Source organism: Salvia splendens, chromosome 5, assembly GCF_004379255.2.
Source record: "Salvia splendens isolate huo1 chromosome 5, SspV2, whole genome shotgun sequence".
Lineage (NCBI taxonomy): Eukaryota > Viridiplantae > Streptophyta > Magnoliopsida > Lamiales > Lamiaceae > Salvia > Salvia splendens.
The window spans coordinates 6,060,330-6,081,003 of NC_056036.1; the positions used below are offsets into that span (position 1 = coordinate 6,060,330).

Consider the following 20,674-nt stretch of genomic DNA (forward strand, 5'->3'; position numbering starts at 1 on the left):
TGACTATTTGAATAAATTATTTTATTTAAGTATAGAATTTAAATAAATTTCTATATTAAATATAATTTGTATTTCTGGATTATTTTCTATATTGAAACCGAATCGGAAATCCAAATTTTGAAAGAAAAGAAAGTAGATCGCCTAGTCCAAACCAATAATAAGTGGTAGAAGAATTTTAGGCAACTGTTTCGTCTATTATTAGAAAATCATGCAATATGTTAAGACAGGAAAGGATGAATATCAGACATCTAACGTTGTTTTCATATTCATTAGATAATACTCCCTCCGTCCTTGACATAAATTTTAATACGTAATTAATAAAGTAAGAGAGAAATAGAAAAAATAATTGAAATTGTGTAATGAATAGTAAGGCCCATAAATAATACTCCTATAGTATAAAAGAAAGAGAAAAAAATTGTCATAAATGAATATGGACTATTTGTGTGGAACGGTAGAAAAATGAAATATAGTCTATTTCTATGTGACGAAACGAGTATATGGCAACTAGAGAAGCCAAGTTTATACCAGTTTCCTTTTTAAATTTGAAAAGTATTAAACTTGAATACCAAGTTGGCTAGAATAATCTTCTGCCAATAATGTGCAGTTAAATACAAAAATCTCCTTACACTGACTCACAATTATTTATGGATGTCGCCAATTGCAATTTGCACTTTGATACTTTACCCAAGAACATTCTATGTGAAATTTAAAATATATTTTATTTTATACAAATTGCATCTATAAATTTAAGAGTTGAATTGATGAAATTTCACGAAAAACGACGTGGAATATAATTTGAAATTCAATATTGCTGATTCCATTTTTGAATTTTCATTGCTATTAATTGATTATTCGGGTCAATTAAGGCTACAGATCATATTTCACTCAATTAGTTCGCTTGATGCCATTTGTAAAATTATACTACTAGTAATACTCGTTCTAACGACCACCAAAGAATAAAACTAATTGAGACACAACACGATTTATTTTTTGAAAAACTGGCTTGATATTAAATAGTAATAAAAAGGTAGGTTTGGTCAAATTTTAATCTTCTGTCTTTCAAAATTTGTAATTATTTCATAATAATTTTTTTTCTACAGGCAAATGTGATGCTAAGTTGGCGCACACATATAACATTTTTTTTAATTATGGGATGAATAATTACATAAACATGTATTAATGTGACGGTGTTGAAGACTAACCGCAATCGTTTTGAGACAAAGAAATAAAAAAAATAAAATAACATAAATTTGGTTTGAGAAAAATGCAATTAAGAGTTTTTTAAATTTAATGAATTTTCATTCAAATCTTAAAAGATATAGACTAGTTAAAATAATTAGTGTTTTTTTATTTTATTAGCAATCAATCTCTAAATATATTATGATTCAAAAAATGTGTTATAAAATAATGATAATATAATGTGAAATCATGGCCGGACACACTAAGGCAAAGGGTGGGGCTTAAGCCCTTACCCAAGTGTTATTTTTCATTTTTTTTTCCACTGGTACAATTTTTGAAATTTTCAGAAGCCATCTATAGCCCTTACTAAAATAACCACTAAAGACTAAATCGTCGAGTATAAATAAAAGAAAATGGCTGAGTTTGAGTATCTGAAAATGCTTAAAGAAACAACAATGACAGTTGTATGTTGAAAACTTGAAACGAAAAAGAAGAGTATTGAATATTAGTAATATAATATTACTAGTCCTATTTACTATAGATAGCAAGCTACTAGCACTTTTTAAGGCTATATAAGTGTAGAGTATAGACTATAAGTGTAAAGATGAGAATTTTTTATAGCTTCAAAATTTTTATAGAAATGAGTATCATTTTAAAAACTAACCCTTTTTTTATTACTAGAAGTTAAAGATAATTACATGACTACTTTAAATTAAACTCATTCTTCTTCAAGTTAAAAACCTCCACATTAGAAGCATGCTGATTATTTGTTTCATTCTTTAGGTTAAATATATGTTATACTAGTTTAACGTACTATAAAATAGTTATGTACATCTATAGTTTTGTTGATTGTATTTTCCGTCCATAAAATACATACCTGCTCTTTAAAAATAGTAAAGTGATAGAAAAATAAAGAAAAAATATAGTTGAAGTACAATTAGTGAAAAATGACACTAAAGTAGAGAAAATTATATATATTGACTATATAAAATATGTGCGCAACGAAGCCCTTACAAGAAAATTTTTCAGCGTCCGCTCCTACGTGAAATAATATGTATAAAAGTAAAGAGGCTAATAATTGTAGATGTATCAAAATACTAGGAGTAGTATTAGAAATAGAGCTTTATTGGAGGGGCAATATAAGTACTATGCACGTGAATCAGTAAAAATAAGAAAGCAAGACCAACTAACATCCAAATATAAGTGCTAGTACATCATCTTTTCGTCACAAATCTTTTATTGGGAACAATATCTCTCTCCACGACTATAGGCTATAAATAAATACAATTACTTTTCTATAGAACATAAGCCAATCCGCGTCCCTGTCTCTTATCCGTTTTTTAACTGTCTCATCTCTTCACTATTCATGGGCCTCACTGTACTTTTTGCCCCATCTCTTAACTAAGAGACAACACCTGCATCCCCCATCTCTTAACCGTCTTTTAATCATCTCATCCCTTAACTATTAATTCAATTTCATTTTTTATTTTTATTTCCAACAAATTCAATTAATAAAAACACACTTCATTAAATAAAATAAAATTACAACTTCAAATTCTAAAAAAATAAAAAACCACATTAATAAAATCCTAAAAAAACAAAAAATACATAATTTAAAACTCAAAGAAACAGAAGAAAGAGTTGTCTAATGACGATCATGTGCGTCTACTGGTTGCCAAATTTTGCCCAAATGTGCTCCATTAGATCCTCCTGGAGTTGGGCGTGGGCGGTAGAATCACGTGTCATTGCCCGAACAGACAGCCGCTCTTGCAAAGACGGATGCACTCCACTGCGAGGCGGACTACTTGAGGTAGAGCTTCCCGGGATTTCAGGGTCGAACCAATTTCCTGCCTCAGGTCCTTCGTCGGTGACAATCATGTTGTGCAAGATTATGCACATATACATGATGTCGACCATATTCTCCATAAACCACGTACGAGCCGGGGCTTTGATAATGTTGAATCGAGCTTGGAGAACCCCAAATGCTCTCTCCACATCCTTGCGAGCAGCCTCTTGCTTCTGTGCAAAAAGAGCCTGCTTTTCGTTCATCGGCCTGTTGAACGTCTTCACGAAGGTTGGCCACTTCGGATAGATGCCGTCGGCAAGATAGTACCCCATTTTATACCGGCGGTTGTTAGCGATGAAGTTGATGGCCGGCGCTTTACCATTCAAAACTTTGCTGAAGAGGTCGGATTGGTTGAGCACGTTGACGTCGTTGTTCGATCCAGGGACCCCGAAATACGCATGCCAAATCCATAGCCGGTAGTCGGCAACGGCCTCAAGTATAACGGTGGGGTGGGTGCCTTTGTGGCCGCTCGTGTATGACCCCCTCCACGCCATAGGGAAATTCTTCCATTGTCAATGCATGCAATCGACGATGCCAAGCATCCCGGGGAATCCGTGCACTTCTTTGTGAAGTCGGAGCAGAAACTGACAATCTGCGGTGCTTGGCTTCCGGAGAAATTCGTCGGTGAAGGCTACCCGGACGCTTTTGCAGAAGTTCATCGAACACAGTCTCCCAGTGTTTTCCCTAATGTGCAGGTATTCGTCGAACAAATCCGCCGTTTGTCCAGTAGCAAGCTGGCAGATTGCTGCAGTACATTCTGGAGCGTCGTGTGACTGGGACGGCCAACGGCGTCGAACCCTTCTTGGAAGTACTCTTCCCCGGGCTGCCAATGTATTTGCGATATGCATAAATAGCGGTTTTCGCATGCGGAAACGGCGACGGAAGTAAGTCTCTTCCCATACCGGGTTCTCACAGAAGTAATCGTGTACCAACCTTGCAGCGGCTTCCTCCCGGTTACGATGGATGTAAATCCGGGATCGCCTTTGAGGCGTCGCAGCTTCCTCCTCCTCCCTACGTCGATCTTCTTCTAGCGATTCTTCCATTATTCAACGCATTTGCTCAAATGGATCCATGAGTGGATTAAATTTGAGAGAAGAATAATGTTTGAGATGAAGAATGTAGAGTGTTTGAGTGAGAATAGAGAGTTTTTTTGTGGATTAATTTGTGAGAATGATTTGATATTTATAGAAGTGATTGTGGGCTTAAAAAATACACAAAAATTAAATATTTGTAAAAAATAGCTATAAACGGCTAGTATAATTTTGGGATTTTTTTATTTTTCAAATTTTTTTTGAATTTTTTTATAAAAAAACAAAAAAAAAATACATTTTCAACGGAAATAAATGACGCCCACTCGCGGCCGGTGAGTGGGCGTCACGGGCGAACCACAACTCGCCACGTGGCTAACGACCATGGCGAGCTGTCATATATCCCTAAATGTTTTATGCATTTATATACTTTATCGATAAATATTCAATTTTATCTCATCACATATAAGTACCCAACATTTCTAAGTTAGCTCAAGAATTTCCAGAAAATTTTCAAACAAAATTTCTCTTGAAATTTTGGCAAGAGTGAGGATCTAGCAATAGTGCAATAGGTCCTTACCACTGTAAAAGTTCCAAGGCAATTTTGTGTGATTTTTTTTGAGGGGACATTCGTAAGCCAAAATGTTGGTACCTTTTTATAATTACCTTAAAGTTGAGACGTTTTCATTGACACACTGAAATGGTGAGACAAGATCGAACATTCACCCTTTTATTATTTATTTGACAATTTTATGTGCCCAAGCGCAGCTACGAGTATCGGGTATGATGAGCAACTCGCCATACATACTCTCGCTTGATTGCGACATGCGTCAAGCAATGTGCTTCCATCTGGACCCTAAACTCTCCCAGAATCTTGCATTTGTTTAGGGCTGTCAAATCGGGTACCCGCGGGTACCCGACCCGAAATTTTCGGGTACCCGATCCCGAAAATCCAAAAAATTGATACCCGATACCCGATCCGAAAAATTTTCGGGTACCCGGATACCCGATTCGGGTATCCAGTCACGATAAATCGGGTACCCGAAATACCCGATTTAAAAAAAATGCTCCAATATCATATTTTATTGCCTTTCTCTGTAAAATGCATAAATTAATTAGCTCGAGGGAATTTAGTGTAATCAGCCATAATAAAATAATACTAGTAATCACAGCTCTCATGAATCATGGTATGGTATAAAATAATTAATTGCGTATAATATTTTTTTATTTAAGTGGTGATCCAAAGTGGGACTAAAAAAATTGGGTTAATGTTTTGGTATTAATTTTATAATATATTTTCACTTTGCAATACATTCATTTTTTAGATATTAGTACATACTCCTACTTAATATACAATGAACTTGATGCATATATACTATTACAAATAATTACCAATTAATTATGCTAGAATAAATTAGACTATACTCAAGTTTATATGCTAATTTTATTTGACCAATTAAACCTTACTCGAAAAATTTGTGACAAAATCAGATCTATTGAAACTTTATGAGGACACAAACATACTATTACCTTTGTCACACAAAAATTATTTAATTGATTTAACTAATGTGTATGTGTACCCTAATTGAATTAATTGATAAATTAAATTAAACATTATTAATTTCGGGTATTTCGGGTATTCGGGTATTACCCGATCGGGTATCGGGTAACCCGATACCCGAAAATCCCAATAACCCAATACCCGATCCCGACCCGAAACCCGATTTTTCGAGTATCGGGTATCCAATTACCCGATTTTTTCGGGTTCGGGTATCGGGTATCCAATACCCGATATCCAATTTGACAGCCCTACATTTGTTCACTTCCCACAAATATTTCACAACATCAGACGCAACCATGATATCTATGATGGAGCCATGAGATTTATTTGGGTATGCATTGACTATCCTTATAGATTACAAAAGGATAATTCTGTATTATTATTGTGATTCATTATAATTGATATATTTCAGACAAAATGGGATGGCTTAAATGGCCTTAGAGGGCCAGTCTTGTCAGGGACAGGGTTTTATATCAAGAGAGAAGCACTCTACGGAATTCGGAAACTTCAACCAAGTAATACTTTTAACTTTGTAGAGCTTAGTCGATCCATGATTTATATTTCATCTTTTCCATGTTGTGTAGATGTTGATCTCAAACAGCTTAATGAATATTACGGGTCTTCCAACGATTTCATAAAGTCGATTTACAGAAGCTACAAAACGAATTTCCGAAGCACTGATGAATCATTGCAGAGAGAGGTGCAACTGCTAGCTTCTTGCAGCTACGACAAGGGTACAAAATGGGGGCAAGAGGCAAGTCCTACTATATATATATCGCATTTATTCATTCATATATGGTAACAAGTTCGATATAAAAATATATGTTGTGTTTGAATGGAAGTGCAGGTGGGATATAGATATTTCGCAGTAGTGGAGGATTACTTCACAGGGTTCAACCTGCATTGCGAGGGTTGGATTTCAGTGTATTTTGCACCTTTGTTTCTTGGGTTCATCTCCTATAAGCCTTAGTGAAACTCTTGTCCAAAACATGAGGTGGTTCCTCGGATTGAGCCAGGTTGCATTGTTCAAATATTCCCCCTTTGTTTATGGGGCCATGCGAATGTCTGTTTTGCAAAGCATGGCCTATGCAGAACAAGCATTTTACGCGATTTACTTCCTCCCTGTTTACATTCTAGCACTCCTTCCCTAGCTCTGCCTCCTTGCCGGTGTCCCTCTCTATCCTCAGGCATGCCTTCTGCTTGCACTTTTTATTTAGACATTGAGGCTCCAAGTAGTTGTAATTATTTGCTATATGTTATGGCATATAACAAGAACTTTGTTTGTTCATGCATGTTTCAAGTCCATTTTTTCGCGGTGTTTGTGTTTGTATTCATCTCATCATAACTCAAACAAGCGCAGGAGGTCATGGCGTCAGGGGATTCGCTCAGGACTTGGGTGATGAAGTCATTGACTTCTTACTCTTTCGCTGTCGCAAATGCGATTTTGGAGAAGATGGGACTGGCCAAAGATAGCTTTGTGCCAACAAGCAAAGTCACTGATGATGAAGTGGATAAGCTTTATCAAATGGGGAAATACGACTTCCAAGCTCCACCTCCGTTCATGGTTATATTGTGCTCCATTTATATGCTAAATCTGGCTTCCTTGGTCAAATTTCCACCAATTTTGACCTAGCTAGGAGCAAGCTGTTCGACTAATTATGCTAAGCTTATAAACTATCGAGAAGTATTCGGTGAAATAAAATCCGAAGCTTAAAAAATGTAATAATAGATCTTTAAATATATCATAAGTGTTAGGGTATCGGTGGTGCACGCCCGAACTCTACATTAGTATGATATTGTCCGCTTTGGGCAAAAGCCCTCACGGTTTTGCTCTTGGGGTACTCCCCAAAATGCCTCATACTAATGGAGTTGGGTAGCCCATTTATATGCTTGCAATTCTTGTCCATTCTCCGATGTGGGATATGGTTTGCTCTACCACAATCCTCCCCTTAAACGGGATATGGTTTGCTCTACCACAATCCTCCCCTCAAACCAAGACCACCAGACCAAGACCACATGTCTGTGCCCCCATGTTACAGGCCACCATGTCACCACAAGTCTTGGTCGAGCTCACGCAGAGACATCGGAGAACTTGCAAGCGCAACCCACCGAACCCCGAGCCACACAGGCCCAGCCCCTGAACCAGGGCTCTGATACCACTGTTGGGTTCCCGGTGGTGCACACCCGAACTCCACATTAGTATGATATTATCCGCTTTGGGCAAAGCCCTCACGGTTTTGATCTTGAGGTACTCCCCAAAAGGCCTCATACTAATGGAGTTGGGGTAGCTCATTTATATGCTTGCAACTCTTGTCTATTCTCCGATGTGGGATATGGTTTGCTTCACCACAATCCTCCCCTCAAACCAAGACCACCAGACCAAGACCACATGTCTGTGCCCCATATTACAGGTCACCAGGTCACCGTATCCCACAATAAGTTCGTTAAAACTCAATTTTATTCTTCAAATTACAAAAAATATAGTATTTCTTTATTACTCTAGTCCTTATTCACGATCTCCCCCCCCCCCCCCCCAAGTTTTAAATTCAAATAATTAAATACCTTAACAACTTAATTACAAATCTTCCAATCATCTTATAATAAAATATCTAAAATATATCCTTCTAGTGATTAACTTATTTGAAGACTCAAAAGTTTGACCATTTTAGTTAATTATATATAGAGCATGAAATAATATTTTAAAGAGGCTTTGTTTCTAATTTAGGAATTGAAAGAGGGTATTTGAGTAGTCTGGAAACTTAGCAGAAAACCAAATTCCATTTTGGGAAATGTGATGATGCCATTCAACATCTGGACGTTGTCGGGAACATGCAAACTATCATGTTTTGGGCTTATGGCCCCACAAATTAAACTCTATGATCATTTGATGACACCATATTCTATGTATTAATCATACTAGCTAATTAAGTTTGTCAGTGTATCACACTGTTGCATTGTCCTCCTAGAATAGGGATTTCTAAAAATCTATGCATTTGTTAAAAAATGCATCAACCAAAAACTGGAATATATATCATTATTCCTTACAGCTGCATAACAACTCCATTTATTAAAAAATAAGTCCTCCAGAGTGGGTCCAAAGGATCTATTGAAAGCTAAAAAGGAAGTAATGATTTGAGATAGAAACAATTTGAATGGACTGAAGCTCCAAACATGCTTCATTGAAAGCTATTGTAATGCATGTATATCAAATTTGTAATGTGTATGCATCCAATAAGTAGAATAAATATCTCAAATTACTGTTAAACACAATCCCCATGAATATTGAACATAGTTAGAATAAGTATTTAAGCCTCGGACTTTCAGAATTTTTTTTTACTTTTATTTGGAAAAAAATAATAAATTCAGAAAAATAAATTACAAACAAAAAAGCAAGAAGAACAATAGTTTCTCCAAACTGTGTCTCTCTCTCCAAAGACAGATGGATTCATCTATGCAATTTCATTTTCCATTACATGCTGATGAAATGAGTGAAGAGAACTTTAAAAAAAGTTGTTGTGGACTTAGAAAATCATGAGATGGTAATGCAAATATACTTCGGAAAAACTTAACAGTAATAAATACTAACAGAGTTTAATTTATAATAAAACATGACCATTTATATATGTGATCAACTGAAAACCTAACAAAGTACTACAACATATAAAAAGAGAAAAAAACACATAAAAGAGGGATGAAAAATTCATCAATATTACTGCCCCAGTATTGTGTTCTTTCTCAATCTCCTTCAAATCAAGATGTAGATAAAGTGCTTAAACTCAAGGTTTTGCAAGAAGCTAAGTATATCCAAGACGAAGTTCCAAATCAAGTTCCTCCTCATTAGACGAACTAATCAACCCAATCTCCAAGTCGAGAAGCCCTTTTGCCGCTCTCACCTTCATAAAATCTGTGGTAATGGGTGTAGGCGTGGGCAATTTGGGAGTGAAATGAGGAAATTTCATCGACGCAGGTGGAGAAGAAGATGGGCTAGAATTAGGGTTTGAGTGAAAACTAGGGTTTGGTTCAAGATTTAGGTTAAAGGGAGCGTAATTACCTCCACCGTCTCTCGGCGAAGACTGGTGCAGCCTCGCCCGGTCTCTGCGGTGAACATTCATGTGGCCGCCGAGAGCTTGAGCGCATCGGAATTCCCTCTTGCAGAAGGTGCAAACATAGCTTCTCGGCGGCCATGCCACCAAATCTCCGTCTACCAAGTCGAAGGATGGAACCTTGAACTTGAAATGATGCATTTGCTTCATGTTGCTGCTGGCCTTCTCCATTGTGTTCATTAATTATAAGTGTAGAGAGAGAAGCAAGAATAGGTGATATAGAGGTGGGGAGAGGGTGAGTGTGTGAGAGAGAAAAGGGCATGAAATTCAAACCCAAAATGTAAGAAATGGGATTGGATATTGGAATTAAGTGCGTATTCCCTATGTTAGGTCAGTGGTTGCTAATTGTGGAACCTCGTCCTGCCAATCCATGCCATTCTAGGAAACTCATCTGCTCCAACTTCTTTATTCCTCTTCACATTTTTGTGTCGATCTTTACGTCACATTTTTGCAATTCAAGAAATATAATTAATATATTCGTTTGGTAACTGAATGAATGTATTCATGTAGTTTAGCTGAGAAAAAATACCCATATCATGGAATTACTTGAAATTTGCATAACAGTACGAGATCAAATATCAATTCAAAGTTTTCCGGTTTTTTATGATTTGTCTGGATATTTTAAGGCCATATTAATACTAGTAGTATGAACTTGTGTTGAGAGGCAACTTTTATTTTAAGAATATATCATCATTTAAGAAACTAGGGTTTATTCGAATTTTCGTTCTACTTTCTCTTGGTTCGGTCATTCTCGTAGGGCTTCGGCATCAAGTACACATGTTTTGCATAACGAAAGAGTTCACCATTTTTTTTTGTTTGGGGGCACATGTGTGATTTGTGCATTTCTTGTGGGTGGATCTGTCCAACTTGAATTATCATAACTTTTGAAGCTATATTGCTTTTTATAGGGATGTAATTCACAGCTACAAACTGGAACTCGTTTGCTTGTTGCGAAAATACGTTATCATGAATCATGATTGTCATTTTTCCACATATCAAAAAAATAAATGTAACAAAATATGGTAATCGTTGATTTCAACAATTAATTCTTGGCTCTAATGAATTAAAGAGAGAGTTGCACTCATGTGCGCACTCCACCATTTGTATATGCAATTAATTACCTTAAATACTAAGTACAATATTTAAAGCCCGAGTAAACACTATCAATTGAGTCGACGTGATTCAAGTATAAAAAGTAGTGCATATTTGGGTTTTAATTGCAAAAGTAAGGATTCCTATTTTTATCAGAAAATTAGTCTCCTACTCATAAATCCTCACACAAAAAGAAAAATAGCCACACGAATTTCAGTCACACCACCCTTTTTTGTTATTTTTTATAGAAAAAATCACACCTCTACGCACATAAAATGAGAGTACGTGGTCATATTTTAAAAATCATTAAATATGGAAATATCTTGAAAATTATAAAACAGTAATTAATTCAACGAAACATAATTATGGCGCCACACAAACTAGAAGCTGCATTTTTATTGGTATATTTTTAACATGATCCAAAACAATAAATATTTTTGTTATAGTTAGAAGAAATACTAGATGCACCTCATTTATTTCGTTTGTTGCTTGAAGAAAAAAGTACGACATTATTTATTACCTTTCTCTCTTCAATCCTATTTGATTCTAGTTTGTGTTTATATCAGAAAGCATATGAATCGCAATAATTACTAATAAGTAGTCATTCACGTTGTTTGATGCCAGCAAAAGTTTCATTAAAAAATCTTTACGTTTTGGAGAAGAGTACAAACCCCCTTAGATATCATAGAAAAATGTATCCGAGTGCCAAGATTTTCTTGCCATTTCCTTTCTCTAAAATGTGGTAAGGTTTCTCAGATGCCATAAATATGCAAAAGATTGTGCTGCATTTAGCTTAGATTTTGTGAATGACTGGTGGCCAATAGCATCATCTCTATAAACATGGAACACTAAAACAAAAAATTCTTCTAATTGAAGTAACATTTAAAAATTGGAGTACAATTGTCCCTCCTAATTCTGAGCTACTGGTTTTTATCACGCAATTGGATGAAGATATTAGTACAAACTGAGAGCATCATCAATGGGGACCGATGTCCCGGCGGACAACAAAAAACACTTCCTGCCACGTCATAAGGACATCTCACTGCACTGCCACGTCATAAGGACATCCTACTGCACAATAGCGGACATCCCCAAGGACATCCCGGCGGACATCCACAATAACAAAAATCCACAAATTCACAAATATGCAATTTACGAAATTAAAATGTCGACACGAATACGGGGAAAATGCAATGAAATGAAATGAAAGTAGAGAGAGAGAAACTCGTTAATACAAGTTGTGTGAATGAAATGAAGTTCAACGAGCCGTATATATAGATTTTTTTTGAAATCGAAAATCGGGACGTCTGTCATGACACCGCAATGGAGGACGTCACGACGGACGTCCGCGTCCGCCTCTCCCGACCCAATGGCAGACGTCCTGCGCGGACGCCCGACACGCCTATCCGACGTCCGCTGGGACATCCGCCATTGCTGATGCTTTGATACCACTTCCTTTTTTTCAAGTGCAAGCTTGACATGATTCAAAATCTGTTTGTTTGAATTATAGGTCTAAGTCTTTCATATTTGACTTTTTATGATTTGTCATTAAATTTGTCAAAACTATGATATATAGAGTATAATCTTTATGGCATTAAATTTATCAAAACCAAATCAGACACTACCCAATATATATAATTCATTTTTCAAAGTCTTTATGTTTATTTCGCTTATTAATTTGCAAGTAAATGTGTAGCAAAAATTAGAAGCATGTTCAGTCTGCACAAAGCGACTACTAAATTACTAAAACACATTAGTCATGTACTAGTATTTTTGTGGAGTAATATTTTTCTACTACTCCACAACGATCCTCTTCGATCGTGTCATTGTATTTCACTATAAAAAGGAATTAAAAAAAATCCGTGTCCACGCATTTCAGCGTCAATTAATTGGGTTGAATAAAAAATGGTGTTGGGCTTATTTATACTTCATATTGGGCTAATAGAGTTATATTTATGATGGGCTTCCGAATTAATTGATTTGTGATTTTATAACAATGGCACTCTTTTACTCTATTAGCCTCTTGATTAAAATATTAATTTAAAAACCATTATTCTGCCCTTGGAGGAAAAAGGTTAATATTAATTTATATAACATATTCTTCCATTAGAAAAAAAAAGGTTTCCCAGATAGAAATTAGAATTTTAAAATATATATTATGCTACATACTTTACTTTACCTGAGTAAATAATTTGTAGAAAATTTGCCGTCTGCAAGTACAGATCTTGATCATATATCAAAGTTCAAACAGACATATATGGTCAAATTAAAGTTGAGAGGTTGCACCAGCCGTCTCTTTCGTTTCCCACGCAGGGAACCAGCTACCTATGTAGTAGTAGTAGTAGTATAATTTTAAAACCTTAACAAGACATAAGTTATTTCTAGGATATGATACTTAAAAATTGCTTATTTGTGAGATATATTTTCATTCTTTTCCCATTTTTCTAATTTGATTCATCCAAGTCTTGCATATAACCGAACAAATCATTTTGTACTAATACTTCATGTACAAGATTATATAAAACAAGAAGGGATCGAGCAAGTGATTTTGGTTTTTTAGCATTATATATTTATGACTCCAATCAAGCTATAGTGACCCTATCACTTTTGTTTGAACATGTATTCCATATATTTATAAATTAAATATTTTACGTACCATAAATATAAATATAATTAATTTTCATCATTATAAATTGGATATCACATGATAACCTTTTCTTTTGCAGTTTGATTAGTGCGTTGGGCTAGCCCAAAACCTAAATGTTTAAGACCATGGACCAAGAAAAACACGGAGATTGTGATGCATCGAAGAAAGAGGACGAGGACGACGACAAGGCGGGCGTGGGGATACGAGTGCACCTTCTGCAAGCGCGGCTTCACCAACGCGCAAGCCCTAGGCGGCCACATGAACATCCACAGGAAAGACAAGGCTAAGGCCAAGGCCAACCACAAGAATCAATCACTCGATATGTGGAAAGAGAATCACTTGAATTCGAGGTTTGTATCAGTGAATGATCATCACCAGCAAATGTTAAGATATCAGATGTGCTTGCCCTCATCAAACCCTAGTTTCCAAATTGGGAATTACTTGCCTTTCCATCGTTTCAGAGAAGGAGGGGTCGAGAATGAAGTGGATTTGGAGCTCCGCCTCGGCCTCGGCCACGACCCCTGATCGATCAATCATCAAGTTTTCGACGTTGATGGATGGATGGATCTTAATTAATGAAGTGATGGTGCATAGAAAGTGAGTTTTATGTATATCTTGATTGTTTGTGTATTTGGGATATTTGCATATTTCTGCGTCGTTAGATGATTTTTATTGAAAAAGTTAAGTTCAATAAAAGGGAGATAAGCCTAATTGCTTCTTCCTTAGTTGTGAACTGTGGAGTCATTTCTTACTCTTTGCTTCCATTACTTTTGTAATACATACATGATATATAGAAGATTTGTAATTAATTGGAACGCGCAATTACTGTTAAAATGGCTTGAATCACTATGGGAAATATTGCCTGATTCATAGCTCCTTCTGGGGCACTATAATATCACAATTAATCAATTTAACTTTTTTTGGGTTTGGGAGATAATTGCGAGTCTGTCCCTTTATTACTTTAAACGAGACTTTATAATTATGAAAAACCGTAATTTCAAATAAATCGCGAACCTTTTACTTAATTGCTTTGTATATTAAAAACATTTTATAAAGGAAGATGCCATTACAAAAATATACTGATATTCTTAATTTTATAATTATGAAGTTAGTATTAAATATGTAATTAATGACATTAAGTTGTGCGCGCGCGATCACAGGGGTCTTTGTATAATGTAAAAAGAAATAAATATATCTTTGTATAGTTTTGCTAATATTATAAATGTACTTTTATTGGTTGGTGAGGATGGAACAAATAAAAAAAGGTGTGCGTCTAAGTTCTCTTAATGTGAAACCCAGCGGGCCCCACCACCTCTCTCTAGATTTTCACATCTCTCTCTCTCTCTAAGCATATAAACATACGAATTATTCTCACTTTTCTTGCTATTCGTTTCCAGTTCATTTCTCCGCCTGTTTTCGCTCCAGCCACTGCTGGGAACGAACACCTCACGCATCTCTTTCTCTCCGCGATTTTCCTAACACTCCCATCTATGTCTCTCTCATCAATTTTCTTTCGAAATTTCCACATATAAGCAGAAAATTTGGAACGAATTGATAGCCAACTTTTTCCAAAGTATCCTGGTGAACTTCCTGCCAATTAGACTACGTACGGATGCAAATGCGTATAATGGAGCTTGATCGTGATTTTCTGCTTGCAAAATCTCTTCTAAGGGCGGATTGTACCGGTTGAAAAACAATTAGATGAACCAGCATTTTGGCTGAGGTAGATCAAAATTTCAGCTTCTAATAGCTGCGCTGTTTTTGCAACAAAATTTCCTCGAAAGCTCTCTTTTGAAGGATTTATCAATGGGCTTTTTGATTTCTTGAGCAGAAATTTAAGCTTTTGCTTCTGCTCGATGGTAGCAACGAGACACAGATGAAGGTCTAAAATCCTTTTTCTATTTAATTGAAGAATAAGATCTAAAGGCTAGTGTGATTTTCCAGGTACGAGTTCTCATTGATTTTACCATATTTTTCTTTCGGAGTTTTCTGATTTTTTATCGATCAGTTCAATTGGCATGATTCTAGATTTTTATTTCATTTTTTGGGGTGTGGGGGTGTTAATCTGGGGTCATATTGGAAATTTGTTTATGTGATTAGTTCAATTACAGTTCTGAATCCCAGAAATTGAATATTATAATCGCCCTTTTTGGAAGTTATAGGCTGGTTGGCGGGTCGGATCTTTTTTTGTCTGCTTTTGGTTGAATTCTGGGTTGAATAATATATGTAATCTTGTATATCTATTTATGGGTTTTGATTCGAGTGAATATTTTTCGTCAGGAAATGAATGCCCGCGGTTATGTTGTGAGATTGTGATAGGAGTGGTCCATTTGTGTATCTAGTTGCATTGGGAGCCTAAATGAGATAAGTAATCAGCAAGAACAAATGGATTGAAGCATCAAAATTCGTTGGATGCAATGTTCAAGACATTTGCATCTGCGTTGCTGGTGTTGTTTTTGTTGTCGTTGTCTGTTTGTGTCTCGGCTGCAGACAATGAGTACCACTGCAGCTGTGACGAGGAGGGTTTTTGGAGCGTTGAGAACATCTTGGAGTGCCAAAAAGTCAGTGATTTCTTGATTGCAGTGGCCTACTTCTCCATCCCTATTGAGCTGCTTTACTTCCTCAGTTGCTCCAACATTCCTTTCAAATGGGTGCTGATTCAGTTCATCGCGTTCATTGTCCTGTGTGGGATGACTCATTTGCTGAATGGTTGGACGTACGGACCTCACACCTTTCAACTCATGCTTGCTCTCACCATTTTCAAGTGTCTCACTGCCCTTGTCTCGTTTGCAACGGCTATAACCCTTTTCACCCTCATCCCGTTGCTGCTAAAGGTTAAGGTGCGGGAGATCATGCTGAAGAAGAAGACTTGGGATCTTGACCGGGAGGTTGGGATTATCAAGAAGCGGAAGGAGGCTGGCTTGCATGTTAGGATGCTAACACATGAGATCCGCAAGTATCTTGATCGCCATACTATTTTGTACACGACTCTTGTTGAGCTGTCAAAGACTCTGGATTTGAAGAACTGCGTTGTTTGGATGCCAAACACGGGTAGAACGGAGATAACTTTAACACATGAGTTGAGAGAGCATAGCTACCCAAACACGTATACCTCGGTCATCCCTACTAGTGAGCCTGATGTGAGAGAGATCAAGGGAAGTGAACGGGTGAAGATACTTGATCCCGAATCACCCCTTTCTCTTGCAAGCAGTAGGGAAGTTGGTGAGCCGGGATCTGTGGCTGCGATTAGGATGCCAATGCTGAGGGTTTCCAATTTCAAAGGTGGCACTCCTGAGATGGTTCCCGCCTGTTATGCTATACTCGTGTTGGTCCTTCCCGATGGGAAGGGTAGAACGTGGAGCAAACAGGAACTCGAGATAGTAGAGGTAGTTGCTGATCAAGTTGCTGTGGCTCTATCCCATGCAGCTATTCTTGAAGAATCTCAACTCATGAGAGACAAGCTTGTGGAACAAAATCGAGCGCTGGAGCAGGCCAAACAGGATGCACTAATGGCAAGTCAGGCGCGCAATGCATTTCAAATGGTGATGAGTAATGGATTAAGAAGGCCAATGCATTCGATTCTTGGCCTGCTATCAGTGTTACAGGATGAACAGCTTAGTGAGGAGCAGCTTCTTCTCATTGACACAACATTCAAGACTGGTAACGTTCTTTCAACACTGATAAATGATGTCATGGACACTGCAGCGAAGGACAATAGGAGATTCCCCTTGGATATGAAGCCCTTTAAACTGCATTCTATGATTAAAGAAGCTGCTTGCCTCTCCAAATGCCTATGTGCTCATAGGGGATATAATTTTGTTATTGAAGTGGATAAGTCGTTGCCAAATTATGTGATAGGTGATGAGAGAAGAGTGTTTCAGGTGATTTTGCATATGGTTGGTAATCTGTTGAATGCAAACAGAGGAGGTGGATTTCTTTTGTTACGAGTGTATTCAGCAAGTGGGAGTCAGGTGTGGAATGAGCAGAGACGAGGGCAGTGGAGGTCGAATTCATCAGATGGATATGCTTATGTTAGGCTTGAAGCTGGTATTTGCCATACCGGTTCCCAGGAAGCCAACAGTTCTTCTATGATCGGCAGGCAGAGATGCTCTGGTGGAGGCGAGGAAACCATGAGCTTTAATGTATGCAAAAAACTTGTTCAGGTATGCACTCGGCCTCTTTACTTTATGAGCAAATGTTCGGATCCTCTGTTGAAATTCATCAAATTGGGGAGTATCATTTTGCATGTATAGATGGTTATCAAGTTTTTGTAAAATGTGTTAGATTTCTAGATTTTTGTTGATTCGTGGCCATAATATTTTTTTAATCTAATTACTGAAACAGCTGATGCAAGGAGACATCTGGATGATATCAAATCCGGAGGGCTTCGATCAGAGCGTGGCTCTCGTCTTGCACTTCCAGGCCGGGAATCCATTGCAAGAGGCATATTAGAAAATGAACAATCTATTCTGCGCGTGCAATCTAACTCTGCCTTCAGAGGTCTGAAAGTTCTCTTAGCCGATGCTGATGATGTGAACAGAGCCGTGACGAGGAAGTTGCTGGAGAAGCTGGGATGCATCGTGTCTGCAGTCTCATCTGGATACGAATGCCTCAGCGCTCTTGGTCCTTCTGCATCCTCACTCCAACTCGTGCTTCTGGACCTTCACCTTCCCGACTTGGATGGCTTCGAAGTTGCCATGAAGTTACGCAAGTTCAGGAGCCGGAACTGGCTGCTGATCGTGGCCTTGACCGCGAGTGACGACGAAGAGACGAGGGAGAAGTGCTTGCAGGTTGGAATGAATGGTGTTTTTGCAAAACCAGGTTCGTTGCAAGATATTGCTTATGAGCTCGAGGCTATTTTGCTGCAGGCAAATAGACTATATTCCTAGATATTGTTAGTTGATTGAATGAACTAAATTAATTATGCCTTGTTAGAATAAAATCAAAGGCACATTTATTTGTTTGAATCTGATCGGTAGCTATTAGTATTACACAGTATACAAAAAATCTTCTTTTGTATTGCATTATTATTCAAAGTTTGGCTAGCTTAATAAGCATTTTACAAATTAAACTCATCTTTTAAAACATTGCAACATCACAACTCAATTGGTAAAATATTTTCACTTCAACCAATTGGTATGTTTTAATATGCAAATTAACCATAATTAAGAAAATGAAATATTAATACTAATATAAATATATGGTGTGTGTGTGGGGGGGAGCATGTGAGAGACATGTGGTTTGTGTTGGAAGGAATGTGATTATAGGTGGAGAAGTTAGTTTGAAATAGATTCGAAGCATGTCTTTTATTAGAAGCATGTGTATTATATTAGGTGGGTACATGCATGAACTTGAGCAACGTATGTATGTAGACACTTTGTTCATTTCCTTTTCCCACTTGGGCCCCCTTTTATATCTCTTATCTTGACCTACGCAATTGTTTTCTCAAATAATATTATTTTATTCACGTTTGATGCATAGATATGTAAAGAATATTGTAGATCAGATCCAAATCTAGTTAATCAACATTATCCAAATCGGTTCTTGGCGGGTACTCAATGCCTTTTTAGGAAAATTAATCTTATACTACTATTCTGATATTGTATAAACATAAGGTTGATCAGTTATCATATTTACTTGTGACTAAGTGCTATATCTAATTTTATTTCTTGAACAGTTCGTGACAATGTATCTTAGCTTGTCTTCGAAAAAGTCAAGATTAATTAAAAAATAGTAACCATGTAGAAAGGTAATTGTTGCCTTGAACAAGTTTTGCAATGGTTAATGTAAATTAGGAGTTTGTGGAACTTCTTTAAGTATTCTGATTAGAATCAATGATGAGCTGTCAATCTCTCATTGCTGGCTGCATGAGACTGGTCGGTGGATTGTCTACTTTTGTTCCACTTTATAATACCATTTTGATTAGGGGTCTTACATCACTTGTCCATCAAATATAACATCACTACAATAATGTTTCTAAATGCTATGTACCTGTTAATCCAATGTAACACTGCAGTCTTTTCAAGGGCTGCATTTATTATCTATAGCTTAGAGCATCTCCAATGGAGGACGTCAGGTCGGACATCCGCGACGGGTGACCGGGACGTCCGCAATTGTGGCGTGGCAAGTCGGATACGGACGTCCCGTAAGGACGTGGGATGTCCTCGGACGTGCGGGCGACGGGCGGGCAGACGTCCGCCATTGTGGCGTGGGTCGGACGTCCGGTATTTAATTTTTTTTTAAAAACTCTATATATACGGCTCGTTGAACTTCATTTCATTCACACCACTTGTGTTAACAAGTTTCTCTCTTCTTTTACTACAAATTTCATTTCTACTTAATGGAGAACGACATGAACTCCCCCGCCACGAGCGAGTCGCAGACTTCGACGTTTCCCGCCGAACTGGAGGGAAACTCTAGCGGAAATGTGACAACGGTTCCGGCAATGTCGGGGATGGGTGGAATGGGTAGGATGGGTGGTATGGGTGGGATGAGTGGTATGATGTCCTCTTACTGCAATATGTACAATTGGATGGGTGGTATGGGTGGTATGATGCCCAGGGCAGCAGGGATGGGGAGCATGACCCCAAATATGATGGGGATGGGGATGGGGATGGGGGGCATGACCCCAAATATGATGGGGATGGGTGGGATGATGCCGGGGATGATGCAGACCATGCCTGGGGGAGGGGGTGGCAGGGCCCTGAACCACTAGCGGACGATGTCTATCGGCTGGTTATCGATATGTTGTCTACTGATACCCCATCCAGTTTTGTTCCGGAGACTCAGTTCACCGGCGTGGAAACTTTCTCTTTTGAGGAGTTGGGGCTATCTCCAGTCAGGGAGACTCCCGATGATGTGGGGACAGCGGCAAGGGGCAGGGGCAAGGGCAAGAGGAAAGCCACGGGCTCTTCCTCGCGAACGGTGGCTGAGGAGGAGGATGATGAGGAGACGGGAAAGAGGATGGTCTGGAGCTTGTGGGAAAACGTCGCGCTTTCGAAGGCTTGGGTTTCAATAGTCGAGGATCCCTATGTCGGTGCTAACCAGCATATTGACAGTCTGTGGCATCGCGTCGCTGAAGCCTACCTCACACACAAACCGGCTGGGGCGAAGTGTCGCGTTCCCGAACAATGCCGGAAACAGTGGGAGCGGTTGAGGCCTAAGCTTAGTCGATTTGCCGGCCTCTACCAAAACAATCTCCGCCAGGCAACCAGCGGC

General features: G+C 37.9%; 2 protein-coding genes and 2 pseudogenes across 2 annotated transcripts; 3 read left to right on the top strand and 1 right to left on the bottom strand.

Annotated features, from left to right (window-relative positions):
• Positions 1-4,695: 4,695 nt before the first annotated feature.
• LOC121803697 lies at positions 4,696-7,247 on the top strand (annotated as a pseudogene).
• A 2,057-nt stretch (positions 7,248-9,304) lies between these two features.
• Positions 9,305-9,934, bottom strand: LOC121803514 (transcriptional regulator SUPERMAN-like). The gene has a single exon (XM_042203156.1). It carries the CDS (start codon positions 9,895-9,897, stop codon positions 9,409-9,411), a length of 489 nt encoding a protein of 162 aa, XP_042059090.1. The 5' UTR covers positions 9,898-9,934; the 3' UTR covers positions 9,305-9,408.
• Positions 9,935-13,609: 3,675 nt separating this feature from the next.
• Positions 13,610-13,981, top strand: LOC121803698 (transcriptional regulator SUPERMAN-like). Its single transcript, XM_042203330.1, has one exon. The coding sequence runs from the start codon at positions 13,610-13,612 to the stop codon at positions 13,979-13,981; it is 372 nt and encodes a 123-aa protein (XP_042059264.1).
• Positions 13,982-14,833: 852 nt separating this feature from the next.
• LOC121805104 lies at positions 14,834-18,423 on the top strand (annotated as a pseudogene).
• The last annotated feature ends 2,251 nt before the right edge of the window (positions 18,424-20,674 follow it).